General features: G+C 49.4%; 1 protein-coding gene across 1 annotated transcript; it reads left to right on the top strand.

Annotated features, from left to right (window-relative positions):
• The first annotated feature begins 1,399 nt into the window (after positions 1-1,399).
• DENND11 (DENN domain containing 11) lies at positions 1,400-14,141 on the top strand. The gene is made up of 9 exons (XM_075709232.1): positions 1,400-1,625; positions 7,732-7,831; positions 8,916-9,074; positions 9,732-9,885; positions 10,146-10,284; positions 10,755-10,886; positions 11,076-11,226; positions 11,710-11,778; positions 12,899-14,141. Exons 1-9 carry the CDS (start codon positions 1,400-1,402, stop codon positions 13,092-13,094), a joined length of 1,326 nt encoding a protein of 441 aa, XP_075565347.1. The 3' UTR covers positions 13,095-14,141.
• The last annotated feature ends 736 nt before the right edge of the window (positions 14,142-14,877 follow it).

Below are 14,877 nucleotides of genomic sequence, written 5' to 3'. Positions count from 1 at the left end.
ACTGACATGCAAAAAAAAAAAATTCATCAAAATGAAGCTTGGCACTCTATAAGGTTAAAGCAAAGCATGTGGCCAAGTATTTGCAGAATCTGGCTTTTCTTTATACAGTAACAAAATATTGTGCAGGGTTGTTTGGTTTTTTTTTTTTCTTTACCAGTCACCTTCCGTGAAAAACTCCATCTGCTAAACACCACCTACTGCAGTTTATAGCTCTGCAAAGTAAACTTGTGTATGGGCTTTGTGAAACAAAATGCCCGCTTGGCGTTGGAGGTGCCTGAAATGAAGCTCACAGGAAATGGATGCTAATGTTACAAAAAAAAAGAGGAAAAAAAACCCCAAAACCCACTGTTGAAGAAATTGGGTGATGAGTTTCTTAATGGTGTATCGAACACTCAGAGCTGCTCAATAGGAAAAAAAGTTAGACAATTAAGGTTTTTATGACAATATCTTCCCTTTGATTGTGGCCTGCTTAATTGGGTAATCCAATTAATCAGAAAGTCCTAGGGAACCGAGTTAAACCTAATGACACTTAATGACATTGGTGGTAGCATAATGAGGATGGTAATCATACAAAGTTGGCTGCCTGTGGATGCCTTGGTCACGCTTGTGCCTCCATCGTTCAATCTCAAGCTGATTCTGCCTGTTCCTCTGAAAACTGTTTCAGATCCTTCTATGGCACATGTATATATGTGTGTGTGTGTGTGTGTGTGTGTACACACCAGTATATACTGGATCAGTATCACTGACTCTTTCGGAGCTGTGGCTTGCAGCTTCCACCGCAGCAACGTGGGGGTGCGGGAGACTTCCCCGTTCCTGGCCCTGAGGCTGCTCTGCTCAACTCCCTTGGCTCACCCAGTAGGACGGGCTCGGCAGGGCTCCCCCTTAGCGTTCCTGCTGAAAAAGGCAGCTGGTGTACACGGGGTTCGCAGGCTGGGGGGGACACAGAAGGCAGGCAGCCGGCTCTGCCCTCCGGGAGGAGGAGAAGCGCGGGGAGGCTGCCCTGCCGCGGGGAGCCCCCAGCCCTCTTGTGCTCCTCCGGGAGATGGCACCGGAGAGCACAGAAATGGGGGGACCGCCCCCCGCTACCCCTCGGCAGCTCCAGCTGCTTTCCAGGCGCTTGCCGCTGCCCCCCAGCCCGGCGTGGGCACCGCCAGCACCGCCCCCGCGAAAACGCGCCCCGCGCCGCCACACGCCCCGCCCCTCGGCGGCAGGCCACGCCCCTCGGCGGCAAGCCCCGCCCTCCACGCTCCGCCCCCTCCGTGGCGGGGGCGTGGCCCTCCGCGTCCCCGCCCCGGAGCCGCCCCCCGCCGGCGGCCGGTGCGGCGCGGCGCGGCGCGGCGCGGCTCGGCGGCGCTCGGCGCGGCGGGGCTCGGCGCCGTGCGGGCGGGGGGCCGCGGCCATGGTGGAGCGCGCAGACGAGGCGCCGCTGCTCTTCTGGGCCGAGGGCCCCGCCGTGTCGGCGCCGCCGCCCGCGCCCGAGGCGGGCAGCGGCGGCGGGCGGCGGCTCGGCGGCGGCTGGAGCGCGGCTCCGTGGGGCGGCGCGGAGGCGGCGGGGCCGCCGCGGGCGGAGGCGGAGGAGGACCAGATCGTGGCCGTCTTCGTGGTCACCTTCGACCCCCGCACGGGTGAGGGTGCGCCGGGGGCGGGCGGGACGGGGCGCGGGGGGCCGGGCCGGGGCCTGCGGTGGCCGGGCCCGGGGCTCCCGGTGCAGCTGGCGTAAGATGGACGCGGGCCGGGGCCGGGCTGCCGGTCCCGCGGGGCGCCCGCGGCTCGCATCCCTCCTCCCGCGGGGGCCGCTCGCCCCGCCGCGTTTGAGGGCAGCGTCGCCGGAACCCCGCGGAGAGCGGCCTGCGGCAGCCGGGCTGCCCTCTGCCCCCACGGGAGGCCGCTGCTTCCCGGCACGGTGCCGGTCCCCCGTGCCCCGGCCGGCCTCCCGAGGAGCGCCCTGCGCCAGGGGACCGGGGGCGGCGGGGCTTTGCCGAAACCGGAGTGTAAAGGGGATTGCGTTCGATCTCCGTCCCGCCGAGAAGAACTTCTGACGGGAGGAAGGTGCCGCTGCGAGGAGAGCCAGTGTCCCGGGCAGGGACAGGCGTAGCTCTGCTCCGCAGCGGGACACCGGACGGGGATTCTGGGGACGGCGCTGGGGCACCCCCGCGCACCCCTTGCGCCCCGCACAGCGTCCAGGCCTCGGGCCGAGCCTCTGCCCAGCACTGCCTGGGGGGCACCAACCTGTTAGCAGCATCTCGAGAGCATCCTTACGTCTCCGTGGCGTAGACCCGCCTGCGGCTGTCGGCGATGGAGGGCCGTTATGGCAGGCGTAAATCCGGCAGGCACGCGGGGTGTGATCCCCAGCAGCAGCAGCAGCAGCTGGGCTGTGCGTTTCTTGGTGACCTGCGTGTTTAGAGGCTGGCCTCTGGTGGGACCTCTGGGACTCTTGGTGCTTTGGAGTGCTGCCATCCAGGAGGGCAGAGGAGAGGGGGAAGGGAACGTATTTTCCACCTTTTGCTGCCATATCCATCTCCCTCGGCACTGTTGGACTTTGGTGTTGTGTCACTTCTTTTACTGACAGGGGTTGTTAAGTTCAAGCCTGCGAATCAGCATTTCAGGAGACATCTTGACTTTGTTTTCTTAGTCTCGCTGCTCTAGCAGTACCCACAAAACAGGATATTATGACACAGGTAGAAAGTCAGCACCCGCCTTGCATCTCTTAACGCAAGTTCTGTGTTTAGGGGTCTGATGTCCCAAGACAGATCGTTGGGTCTTTCGTCTGCCTGGCACCAACCTGGGGTGAAAAGGCAAGAGCCGGGCATAGCTGAAAGTGTTGGTACAATCAGAAAGTTTAGGAAGTAGCTTGGGAGATGCAGGAGCCCATTTGCATCCAGATCTGGGAGCGAGCTCCTCTTTCCTCTGTAGACAGACGCTTTCTTAGCAAATCCATAGCAAAAGTGCTGGAGACAGGAAAGAGCTCTGTAAAGCATGGTGGGGTTCTTCAGTGGAAAGGGGAGGTAATTGACATCGTGCTCACAAGAGGGCCCTGATAGTGAAGACTGAATCCCGGTCTTGAACTGAAAATCCCAAGGAAGTAGTGAAGAGAATGGAGCCTCGAGTGTGCTGTGCTGTCAGAAATACACACTGCCAAACAGCATGGCTGCTACATCCTGAAACACCAAAGGGCTTTTGAGAAGTTACCCATTTCACACTGCACCAGAGGTTTCTTCAGTCTAGAGGGCAGAGGCTCTTGCCTCATCAAAATGCAAGAGATTGGATGTAATCTCTCCAACAGGAGATGGAAAGGGGAGGTGTTTCTCATAAGTATCCAAAACATGGAAAAGTCCGGATAACTGCAGCAACAGCAGGCTGTCTTTCAATCTGAGAGCATATGCCTTCTACAAAATGGTGAGATTTTCTTGGTTGGCAGAAAGCTGAGCTTTCTCAGGAGTTTGTCTGAACCAGCTGTTGCTTTGAATGAAGTCCAGGGAAAGTTGGGAAACAGCTCTTCTCACATCTGATGTGCAGTTAATGCTGGGTGTCATCAGCCGTGGAGTAGTCTGTCAAGTCCAGGAGGACTGAGCCTTCCACTGCTACTCAGCACTGATGCTGAATGCAAGGAGCACGGTAGGACTGTGAGGAACACATCAACAGATGTCATCTTCCCAGGTGGAAGGCAAAGTGCCCTATGGAGGATGTGGACTCAGAAAAAAGATCTTGAAGCTGCAGTGGTGTGAACTTGCTCAGGTCAGAAAGAGGATATGGGAATTCCCGAGCCAACCGCGTCAGATGGCGTGAAAGGACTTCTGTAATGTTCATAAGGGTATCTGGTCCTTGTGTGTGACTTAAAGGAGATCACCCACTTTGCAGTGTCTGAGCTGGAAACCTGCTTGATCCTGCCCAGGAAGAGCACAGCAGACCTCCTTTGGTAGCTTCTTCAGGCATGTGAAAGGCAGAATTTCTGGTGGTGGCTGGGAGAGTAGTTATGCCAAGTAATGTCTACACAAATACATGCAAGCAGCTGGGTGAGAGAAGTTTTACTGTAGAAGGATGAAGTGGTTACTATGCTAATAAAGAACATAACAGCTTTCCTCCTAAATTGAGAAGGGGTTGAAGCAGACAAGCTCGGTCTGTCTAGCAGTTGTGTGTGATGAGTTCTCAAAGGTGGTAGGTTTATCGGGTTGCCAGGCCACTGTTACGGTTCCAGTGTCCCTGGGAGTCTGTCGATGGTCGTGTGAGTGTCTGAACATAAGAGCCAGAGGCAGCTTCTAAATCAATGGTGGTCTCCCCACCTCCTGCATGGTGAACCTCTGGCACTTGAGAAGGAGCTCTTCTCACCGCTATTACAAAGATGGCTCTTGCACTAATACAGAAAGTGAACTGTAGGTTACGTGCAGAATGGTGGCAGCCTGGGAGCCAACCATGCCATTTTATCATTGCTCCCTGCCCTTTGGCAGTCCCCTCCTTCGGGGAGTGACCAGTTGGGAATGTTTTGACACCTCAAAAAGTGTGAGGATGAGGTCTGTGCAAACACTGCCCCTTGAACAGCACAGTCACAAAGGGCTTTAACAAGGCTGCTGAATTTCCTAGTGCAGATGTTCTCTTGGGCAGGTAGTGACAGAAGACCCAAGAGTGTCTTGGGAAGCAATGGGGATAGATCTGGTAGCTGTGACCTACTTTGCATTAAGCTTGAGCACATGTGCTTTCCAAGACTCATACTTGTTTGGGTAAAGCAAGTGGAAAAAAAAAATAGAACAATAAATTTTGCTTTGGGAGGGAGATAAAAAAAGATGAAGCAAAGTCCATGGCCACGTCAACTCTGTCAGATCAGAATAGTCAAAAAGAGGCTAAACCTTCTTAGCCCTTTTTCTGTGATGATGACAGTCAACCTTGTGGACATCCCACACAGTCTGTTGGCTTAAAGGGTGATGTGAGTAATGCAGGGAGATGAGGAGGGAAGAGAGGGAAGTAATCCGTTTTGCACCAGCGAACATGCAAATACTCTCTTTTTCTGTCCTGCATTTCTCCAATGCAGGAAACACAGCCAGTCTGATGGCTAGGTCACACTTCGTGCTTCTTGTGTCCTGGCACAACATGGTAGCATTGCACAGCTGGGGACCCTAAAGATTTTGGTAAACAGCTAGTGGTGAGGAGGGCCAGGTGATGACCACCAAATTCTAGTGCCATCATAATTGCTGTAAGGATGTGAAAATCCAGGGGACAGAAAATACAAGAGAAGGAGGAATAACATCCTTAACTTTGCACACCAGAAACAGAGTGCTGGTTCTGACCTGGCCTGGAGCTGGGAGATAGCTCTCAAGAGATCTCCAGATCTGCAGATTTGACTCTCAGCAAAACCACTTGCCCGCTCTCGAACGCTGGGTGGCTCTCACCTGGAAAGTTTCCCGTGCGCACAAGAGCTGCTTTCGGTGTGGGGAAGGGCAATGCTTCCTGTTTTTCTACAACATTGCTCCCTCCTCCCTCCTCTGGTTTCTCGGGCAGAGTGGCAGTCGCTATCACGTCTGGGTGAAGTCTCTCCTTTGTTTGCTCTAGTGTTTCACCAGACTGACTTTCTTTTTTTTTTTTTTTTTCTCTGTGTTTGTTCTGTGACTGCCACGTCGCCCGTACATTCATAGGGCAAGGTGGTGTGAGGAGCTGCCAGGAGCACAGGTGTGGGTTGCTTGTGACAGTTGCCAGAAAAAAAAAAATAGCTGTGTGATATGCAAGTTGCTTTTGTGGTTACATGTAGGGTTAGGATCTGTTTCAAGGCATCTTTTCTCTACTTACTGCTGCAGAACAGACATTGTTTGGGCCATGTCCGCTTCAACACCTCTGTAGTGGATATTATATCTGACAGTAGTGTTTGTGAGTAAACTGTACGAAGTCAAACAGTTTCCTTTGCTCCACGGTGCTCTTGCTTATTGATCTGTTAATCTATAGGTAATGACCAATAAGTGATTCTCTGTGATGCAAGACTTAAAAGCGGATCTGGCCTTAGCCACAGTTTTGTGGTTAAAAGGGAACGGTCTTAAGCGTTGACTTCCTCGCTCTTTCAAGGAAGGGTCTTGTGTCTTTAAAAAGAAAATGAAACACACACACACACACAAAACCCCAAGCAACAAAAGCCAACATCTATATATAATATGCAAAACCTACAGGGGACCGCGCAGGCTGACATGATGTCACTGGCTTTCTCTGCCAGCCTTTCACACGCCTCAGAGGCGAAGACATTTTACAGCAGAGCTCTGTGGTTTCACGTGTGATTGCGCAGAGCTGTGCTCGGGGTCACGAGGCTGCTGCTGCTCCCCAGTCAGCCCAGCTCTGCGGGAGAGGTCTACTTGGGGACCAAAAGTGGTTAGTTGGATGCAAAACCTCTCCTGTTGCCACACTTAACGCTGTTGTTTTTTTGAAGTCCTTGCCAGGCAGGGTTGGGGGAGGTCTGCTGAATACAGTGTCTATGTGAGAAGAAAAATAGCCTACTTAAATGTCAGTAGCTAAACCCAATTCCTGTGCGAGAGTGCATGCATATGCTTGTGCAGTATGAGTAATGACACAACAGACAGGCTTCAGAAATGAGGCCTCATATTTAAATATCTCTAAAAGTCTCAGCTGAGTGTAAGGCCCTTCCAAATGTACACTGTCCGTGCAAGCACAGCTGGGATGTTTACCCCAAAGGGCGGTGGAAGGACTGTTCCAATAGAAAGCATCCTCACGGTGCATCTGCCATTGCATTATTCTGAAGAACGTTTGTTTGCTTTGTTGTTAAAACGAAGTTGCATTACTTCAAATGCTGTTGCTGTGACAGAGAACAGGGACTCAATGGGTAAACCCAGAGCACATCTCGGTACAGTGGGAATGTCCAGATGATTGGGTTAGGTTCTGAAGTGCAGGCATGGGAAAGCCTGAGAAGTCCCCTTTTTTTGTCCCTGGTAAACTTGCCAGTGGCAGGGCAGGACTTCAGCAGTTTTAGGGGACTTTTTGTGACTTCTCTGATATGATCTGTTCCAGGATCAGGCTCCTCAGGTGGCCTTTTCCACAACTGCATCCTTTCTGGCTGGGTTGGCAGGTGACAGATGTTTGCTAATCTTGATCTAGCTTGTAATTTATGTGCTTTTTTGTTTGGTTATTCTAGCATGCCCAAACGTATTGCAGTACTTGGATCACCTCAGCCTCCATATAAAGCTTCAGCTAACTCCTCCTATCCTAAACTAAATATGAGAGATTCCAGGGAGAACTAGTGATGATTGGGATGCTGGCTTAGGGGTTCCTGTTTGACCAGCCCTATCCAAAGGAGGATATTGATGGTGGTATGAACTATCACAGAAGCTCATCCTAAAGAGCAGCAGTCTATACTTTGAGTTCTTTCTATATCAGATACTCGTGTAGACAGCCTGAATGGAACAGCATTAATACCGTAACTCATACACTGTCAGGTAAAACTGTAGCTGCTCTGTGATTAAGCATATAAAGAATAAACCCACAAAATAGCACTAGCTTCAGAAACGGCTCCAAAAGTTCTGCAATATCTGGGTGTTGTGCTGCAACAAGTAACATTTGCAAGAGGTGTGTGGAGTATAGTATGTCAGCTACTGTCTGTGACAATTTAGGAGTTCGGGAGTTGCGTTAATGCACTGTTACTGGCATCTCAGTGATGAAAAAGCAACAACTTGCTGTTGCTGGTGTTTGCCCTTTAGAAATGAGTACTGTGTCCAAGTTTACCCAAATAAATTTGCTTCTCTGCAGGCAACATGGTGGAGTGGTGTTTACCTCAAGATATTGACTTGGAAGGTGTGGAATTCAAATCCATGGCAAGCGGGTCCCACAAAATCCAGTCAGATTTCATGTGAGTATGTCTGAGCTATATTACTACTTCTTTCTCTTAGCTGTACATCTGTACCACCATCCCTTAATTCAGAACATGCAAGAAAAATACCATCTATGAAGTTAAGTTCCTGCATAAACATGCTGCTAAACTGCATCTAGCTGAGCCAAAGATACTCTCCAGATACTCTCAATATCGCATCAAGTACCAGCTAGTTGTGTGGGATCTGCTGTATGACAGCTTTGGCTGTGGAGGTCAGCTGGTGAATCGGGCAGGCCAGCTTTTCAGTGGTGTGCAAATTTTAATGCGTACTGGGCAAATCATACTGCACTGCCACTACTGGGACTGTCAGCAGAGGCCTAAAGTGAAGGGGAAATAATGGTAGAACTGAAATGGGAAGGATTTTGCAGGAACTGGACTTAGAAAAATGTTCTTAATTCTGCCAGTGCTTTTGTATCTTTTAAATGTTGTGATAAACAGTCCTTGCTTACCTTCTTCTTTGCTAGCTCCTTCCTTCAGTGGAGAGACATAAGCTAGGAATTTTCCGTGTTCCCATCCTTTTACTAACCCAGTGTTGCAATGCAGCAATGTTTTGCAATGAATTGCAGTGTCACAGTTCCTTCTGGTCAGGAATAACAGTTGCTTTCTCAAAGGCATGTGAACTGAACCCTTGCACTCAGCTAGAGTATACTTCAACATGCTGGCACCCAAAATATGACTAGGTAGCTAGACTATATGCACATCTTCATGCACTGCAGGCTTTTCTTCCTTGGAAGGGCATTGTGTTGACTGGCTCCTGCATCTTCTGTGGTCTTCCTTCCAGGTTCTTTCCTTACTTGTGTTCCTTACCAGCCTGTGACGTGGCTGATAGGGGCTTCAGTGGGAACTCCTGGGAACTCCCGCCTAAAATGTTCCATCTTGTTCCTGAGAAGGCTAGGACGTCTGAGGCCTGCCCTCAGCCCTTCAGCTTGCAGGGTGGGATTTCAGGGGGTTCCTTAAAGAAGGAACTGCATTCCCAAATCAGTATTTTTAGTGGTCAGTTACATTTCTTTCTTCCCCTTCCCTCTTTTTAACACTAATCCTTCTGCCAAACGTTTGTCCACAGTTATTTCCGGAAGGGGCTCTGTTTTGGCCTGGCCTGCTTTGCCAACATGCCTGTGGAGAGTGAGTTAGAGCGTGGTGCCCGCATGAAGTCCGTGGGGATTCTCTCCCCTTCCTACACCCTGCTGTATAGGTACATGCACTTCCTGGAGAACCAGGTCAGGTAAGTTGCCTTGGGAATGGGACTGGCCACTCCCTGTCTGGGAGAGGTAACGTTGCCTTGATGGAGAGCAGTTTTAGGTGTGAATGAGAATTTGGCTACAATGCTGAGCTATGATTTCCTTGAATGACTACTTCTCCAGAAAGAGTTACAGGTTCACAACGGGAAGGAAACAACTGATAAGCAGCGGTCTGTTCATTGCTAACAGGCTGGTCAGATGCTATCCAAACCCTACTTATTTTGTGGGGACGTAAGTGTCAAGGGGAGAGTTGTGAGGACAAGAAGTTCCCCTTTTCTCCTTCTGAAAACTGTTCTACTAAGGGCTCACAAAAGGCTTCTGAACCTATGATGGGGATCCTGGCTAGGTGTGTGCTTCAGCTGTGTTGAGTGGACCTGGCAGGGAAAATGGTGATGGCAGAAGGGAAAGCTGTTCCTACCTGAGCATATCTAGAACAGGATCAGTACCATGCATACATCAGCTCGCTGGCTGCACTGAAAGCTGGTGTTAGTCCTGATGCTTCGGCTGCCCTCCTGGATAAGTGTGCAATTGAGGCACCCAGGGCTCCTCTGCTAGCTGGGAAGGCAGATGTTGGCTGGGTGCAAGGCACTGAATAAATCTGGAGACACTGCAGATCTCCCCTTTTTTCCTTTCTTTTCCAGACACCAGCTGGAGATGCCAGGACACTACTCCCATCTAGAGGCGTTCTATGATGACAAGAAAGGAGTTCTCCCTGATAGCAAGGGCACCCCGACCTCTCAGCAACCTGTCCACTGGCTGCCATCCATCCACAGATACATGTACCCAGAGATGAAGGTGAGGCAGGTGCTCCGAGGCTTGCAGGAACGTGCAGTGTGCTGATGGTCCTTGCTGGTGTCTCATGCTTCTTTATATAAGCAGTCACTCCAGTGCTTTGTAGGCTGCTTTAGATAAGGTTTTGTTACTTGGGCTGTTACAAGCTGCAGTTCTCTGTCACTGCTATGTGCTGGTCTTGCGCCCACATTTAGACTTAGCACCTGCGCATGTGTCCCTGTTTCACCTCTGAGCTGTTTTCTTCTCTTTCCCTCCACCTGCAGATCACACACCCTGCTGGCTGTATGTCTCAGTTCATCAAATTCTTTGGTGAGCAGATCCTTGTCCTCTGGAAGTTTGCCCTGCTGCGCAAGCGCATTTTGATATTTTCACCGCCCCCAGTTGGAGTTGTCTGCTATAGAGGTATGTTTCCAGGGACACCGCAGAGCTCCTGATCTCGTAGGCTGAAGCACTGCAGAAATGCCTGTGGGTACTGAGGGGACAGGTGTCATGCAGGTCTTTAAAATGCATCACAACCATTCCTTGTGAAGATACCGTTCAGCCTGCATTTACCCATTTCCTACAGAATGCTTTTCTTCAGGCTTTTTGGGTAAGGACGTACCTGGCACTGTCAAATACAGTTCCGGTCAACACAGGAAAATAGTGCTGAACAAATCTCTGGATTCTAGAACATGGGATTCCTATAGGAGAACTGATTATTTCCTATCCAAAACAGGATGTCCATACTTGAGAAATTCTGGTGTTTTGGGGGCATTTCAAAGCTCTTACCATTGTTTTCATAAAAGCGTGTGGGAGAACTGGGTATGTGGGGTTCAGAATGCCCTTGGAGGGAATACTGAAAGCATCTCGGGATGTACTTCTCTTGCCCGCAGTGTATTGCTGCTGTTGCCTTGCCAATGTTTCTCTACCTGGTCTTGGAGGAACCGTCCCAGAGTCCAAACCATTCTTCTATGTGAATGTGGCAGACATAGAAATGCTGGAGACAGAAGTATCATATGTGGCCTGTAAGTATCATGGATTAGGCGTGACATTTTTAACTTCAGGCTGCAAAATGTCTTGAGACACCAGACTGTGGGATAAAACTGATGAGAAATAGGATGTGCATGGAATGACTAACGACAAAAGCAGCAGAGAACAGTTGGTCTGCTGGGAAAGCAACATGCTGCTCTGAAAATCTTCTCTGATTTTGGCAGGTACAACAGAAAAGATCTTTGAGGAGAAACGGGATCTCTATGATGTCTACGTGGACAACCAGAATGTGAAGACGCATCATGAGCATCTGCAACCACTCCTGAAAATTAACAATGCTGACAAGGAGAAGTACAGACGGCTCAATGACCAGAGGTAATAATGAACATCTGGGTGGTCCTGGTCCTGACAGGAGAGCAGTGTGGGATAAAGAGGACACCGCTCCTTTGTACTTTCCTTCTTGTCTTAGTATTTTCAACATTTCCCACTGTTTCAGCTCATCTCTTTGAGATTCTGGTTCCACTGTAGCTGACTGGTTTGAGAGCTACTGGGCACTCTGCACACATACAATCACTCTGCCAGTGAGCTGATGGAGCAGGTAGAAGGCAGGAAGAGAAGCAGAGGTTGTGACTCACCATTGGTTCACCACTGATCAGTAGCAGAACTGAAAACAGCCTGCTTTCTAGCCCAGTGCCTTATAAAGACTGTCCTGTTGCCTCAGATATCGGGGCAACGGTGTTAATCATCTGATTTGTCTCCAAGAAATGGATGTGAAGTTTTTAGTGGTAATCCTCGTCTTCTCATATGCTTTGAGGTTCACTGTAGGTACGTGTGTTTAATCTGTCTCCCTTCTCTCAGGCAGATGTTAATGTATTCTCAAGAAGTGGGTGAGGATTGTAGCTCCTGTGAAGAGGACCTTTTCATCTTGTGAGTGGCTACCTCTAATACTTGGTCACTGTTAGGTTTAGGGAGCCTTTTTCACTGATATCATGTTGCACTGGTTTGGCATGTTATGAAACATCATGGTTAATGTAATTCCATAGTCAGCTCTCTTCCTCTAGGGATCCAAGAACCAAACTGGCTCTTCCTCTTCAGATCATCTTCCTTTCAATTTGAGAAGCCAAATGCAGCCATGTTAGTCTCCACTGGGGTCTCTTAAGTGCTGGGAGAGAGAAGGGAATTTTAAAAACAGAGTTAGAAATGCAAGAATCCCCTCCCATTTTTGAAAACATAAGCACTATAGGGCTTTTCATGCCAGAACACTTGGCTCAGGAAAGGACAATGTCCGTGGGAAGCAGGCACTGTACTGTGCTGGGGAGGTACAGTGTGGAGATAAGACCTGCATGTGAAGGATTAGCCCATTGATGTGGCTGGCTTTGTACTTGGCAAACAGAGGAACCGGAACTGGGTGTAGAGTATGAGGTATGGAATTAGATGAAAACCACACCTCTGCCACCTCTGAAGCCCTTCACTGCTTGTCGCTATTGTTCACAATCTGTAGCAGGTGAGAAGTAATGGGATGAAGCTGTGAAGGGCTGTTGGGGCAGAGCTCTGATTATTGGGCTGCACAGATGTAGTCAGAGCTCTTTCTGAAGAGCCTTGCATGTTCCTAGGAAAGCAGCAGGTAAGTGGCAGCTCGCACTGCCGTGTTCTGCGCCAGTAATGGAGAATTTATTTACCATGGCTTACTAGATGGATGACAACGCTGTCTCCTCCTTTGCATTGTGGGAGCTATAGGTCTGATGTACCCACTTGATTACCACAAAGTACTCATTAGCTGATAACATGGCTTGCTTCTGAAGAGTGAAATGCCTACCATAAATCAGCCAGACAGAAGCACCGCTGTAAATTAAGTGTTACTGCTTTACCTTTGGTTATTCTGGGTCATCCATAGGGTAGATGGAAAACTACTAGAGCATCACCTAAGAAGGTGGGATCTATGATTGAAGGGGGCTAAATGCAGTTCTGGGGTGCTGCTGCCTGTTTGGTAAATATGCTGTGGTTTTGGGGGTGCAATGCCATCATCTTAGCAGACTTTATCCTATAGGTTTTTCATGGAGCAGAACAACCGCATATTTCAGACGCTGATGGAGGTGTCGGCCAGCCAGGACAAGACACTGACAGCTGACCATGCCCGAGGCATGGGTCTGGATCCCCAAGGGGATCGAAGTTTCCTTATGGACCTGCTGGAAGTGTATGGCATTGATGTTATGCTAGTCATTGACAACCCCTGCTGCACTTAAACCAAGGGCAAAAGAGATGGGGAGCAAAGATCACTTTTTAAAGACTACCAGACATTGCTTAGGAGGATCACTGGAACTCACCACAGCCACTGGACAGATCTCATTTTATTTAATAACTTTATATGGAGAGTATTTATAATTTTAAAAAAAAAATGTGATTTTATTTTCTCCCCCTCAACTTCCAAATGAGTACCTGCTCCAGGTTTTTTTTTTTTCCTTTGTTTGTTTTGGTCTTTTGTTTTGTTTAGATAGGACCAGTGGCACCTTTGCACCAATCCTCACTGTTGCCAGTGATAGCTGGGTTTTGGCCTAGCCTGGATACCTGAGGGCTGAAGACTTCAGGAAAGCACTTTGTCTGATGGGGACCAATGTGAAATGCTGTAGCTCTCAAGACTTGACTGGAAAACCTTCCCATCATCCCCTCTTCCACTTGGGGACTGAAGAGAGCTTCAACACAGGCTGTTAGTGGCCCAGTCTCATAAAACATCTTCTGTCCTACCACTTTTATTGGTGGGGACAGTTAAACCAATGATAAAAACCAGGACTCCTTTAAACACCCCTCACCCAACTTTTAGCAGCCGAGCTGGGATAAAGCCACCCTTCCTTGTCCATGGCAGAAGCAAGTTTGGGATAAGGGGGTGCTACAGGATCTTATGACTTTGCTTACCGGAGTGGCACGGTTTCATTTCCAGCATATGAGGTGGTATAAACTGGCAAAGACTATACCTACCCATCCCATAGCTGGAGAAGAGCACCATCTCTACTTAATCCTTTGTACCACTTCCTCTGGTTTTCAGTTGCATCACACCTGCTGCTTCGGTTTAAAAGCTTCAAACCAGCAAGACGGTCTCCCATTTAACAGGGACCAACATCACTGAGCCACCTTGCAGTCACTATGTTCTCCAGCCTCAGCTCAGATGGTGCTGAGCCAGATTGGGTTGAATAAGTATGCTTTAACTAATGTCACTAGCCTTTCCTTTGTAGCAGATAGTACTTGTCACTCCTTTGCTTTAACATGGTCCGCTAATCCTCCTTTTGTCGAGCAGCCTTCAGCACTGCCTGCTGCTGTCCTTGGCTTTCAGTGTGAGACAGAGAGCAGTATGTGACCTTTTAGCTGGAACGGTTTTGCAGTTTTCAGGAAGTTTCCTTGGAGTTTGGTGTTCTTAACTGGTGCAGCTGCTAGAAGCAATGTCTAACAGCAAGCTTTTTTTTTCCGGTCAGAGAAGCTGTAGAACTAGATGAAGTGTTTCTTATTCTTATGCTGTGGAAAGAATAGGATTCAGTTCATGCAGGACCAGTGGTTACCTCCAGGAAGGCTATCCCGGTAAAGAGTAATCCCTTTGCCATGCAAAATCCAAGAATGGTACTGTGGGTTCTATGCTTGCTTTGCCCAAAATCCTTCAGCCAGTAGTAGCATCAGCTTTAGCTGTTATTCCTTAACTGTGGCTATAGCTAATTAGCTGCTGCTTCTACCATAATAGACTTCAGCACCCTTGGAGCCTTTCTGCAGTTTGTAGAAATGCATTTTATAGGATGAGACAGAGCCTGAACCACCAAAGTCTCACCTGCTAATTCTTTTTAAAACAGGTGAAACAAGTGTTCTCCAAGTACATTCTCTGTGAATTATCTCCCTCTGGAAGGAAGGAGGCTAGCATGGCCTGTTTTTCCTTGAAGGCTGTCTGCAGCAAAGGGGTAGTTTTGCTTGCTGTGGATTCAGAGGTTTTAGTGAGGTATGGGCTCACAAGGCTTACTGCACAGTTCATTGGTATGAGCTTCAGCATAT

This window comes from Pelecanus crispus, chromosome 1 (assembly GCF_030463565.1).
Source record: "Pelecanus crispus isolate bPelCri1 chromosome 1, bPelCri1.pri, whole genome shotgun sequence".
In the NCBI taxonomy this organism is placed as follows: Eukaryota; Metazoa; Chordata; class Aves; order Pelecaniformes; family Pelecanidae; genus Pelecanus; species Pelecanus crispus.
This window is presented reverse-complemented; position numbering and strand designations above follow the sequence as displayed.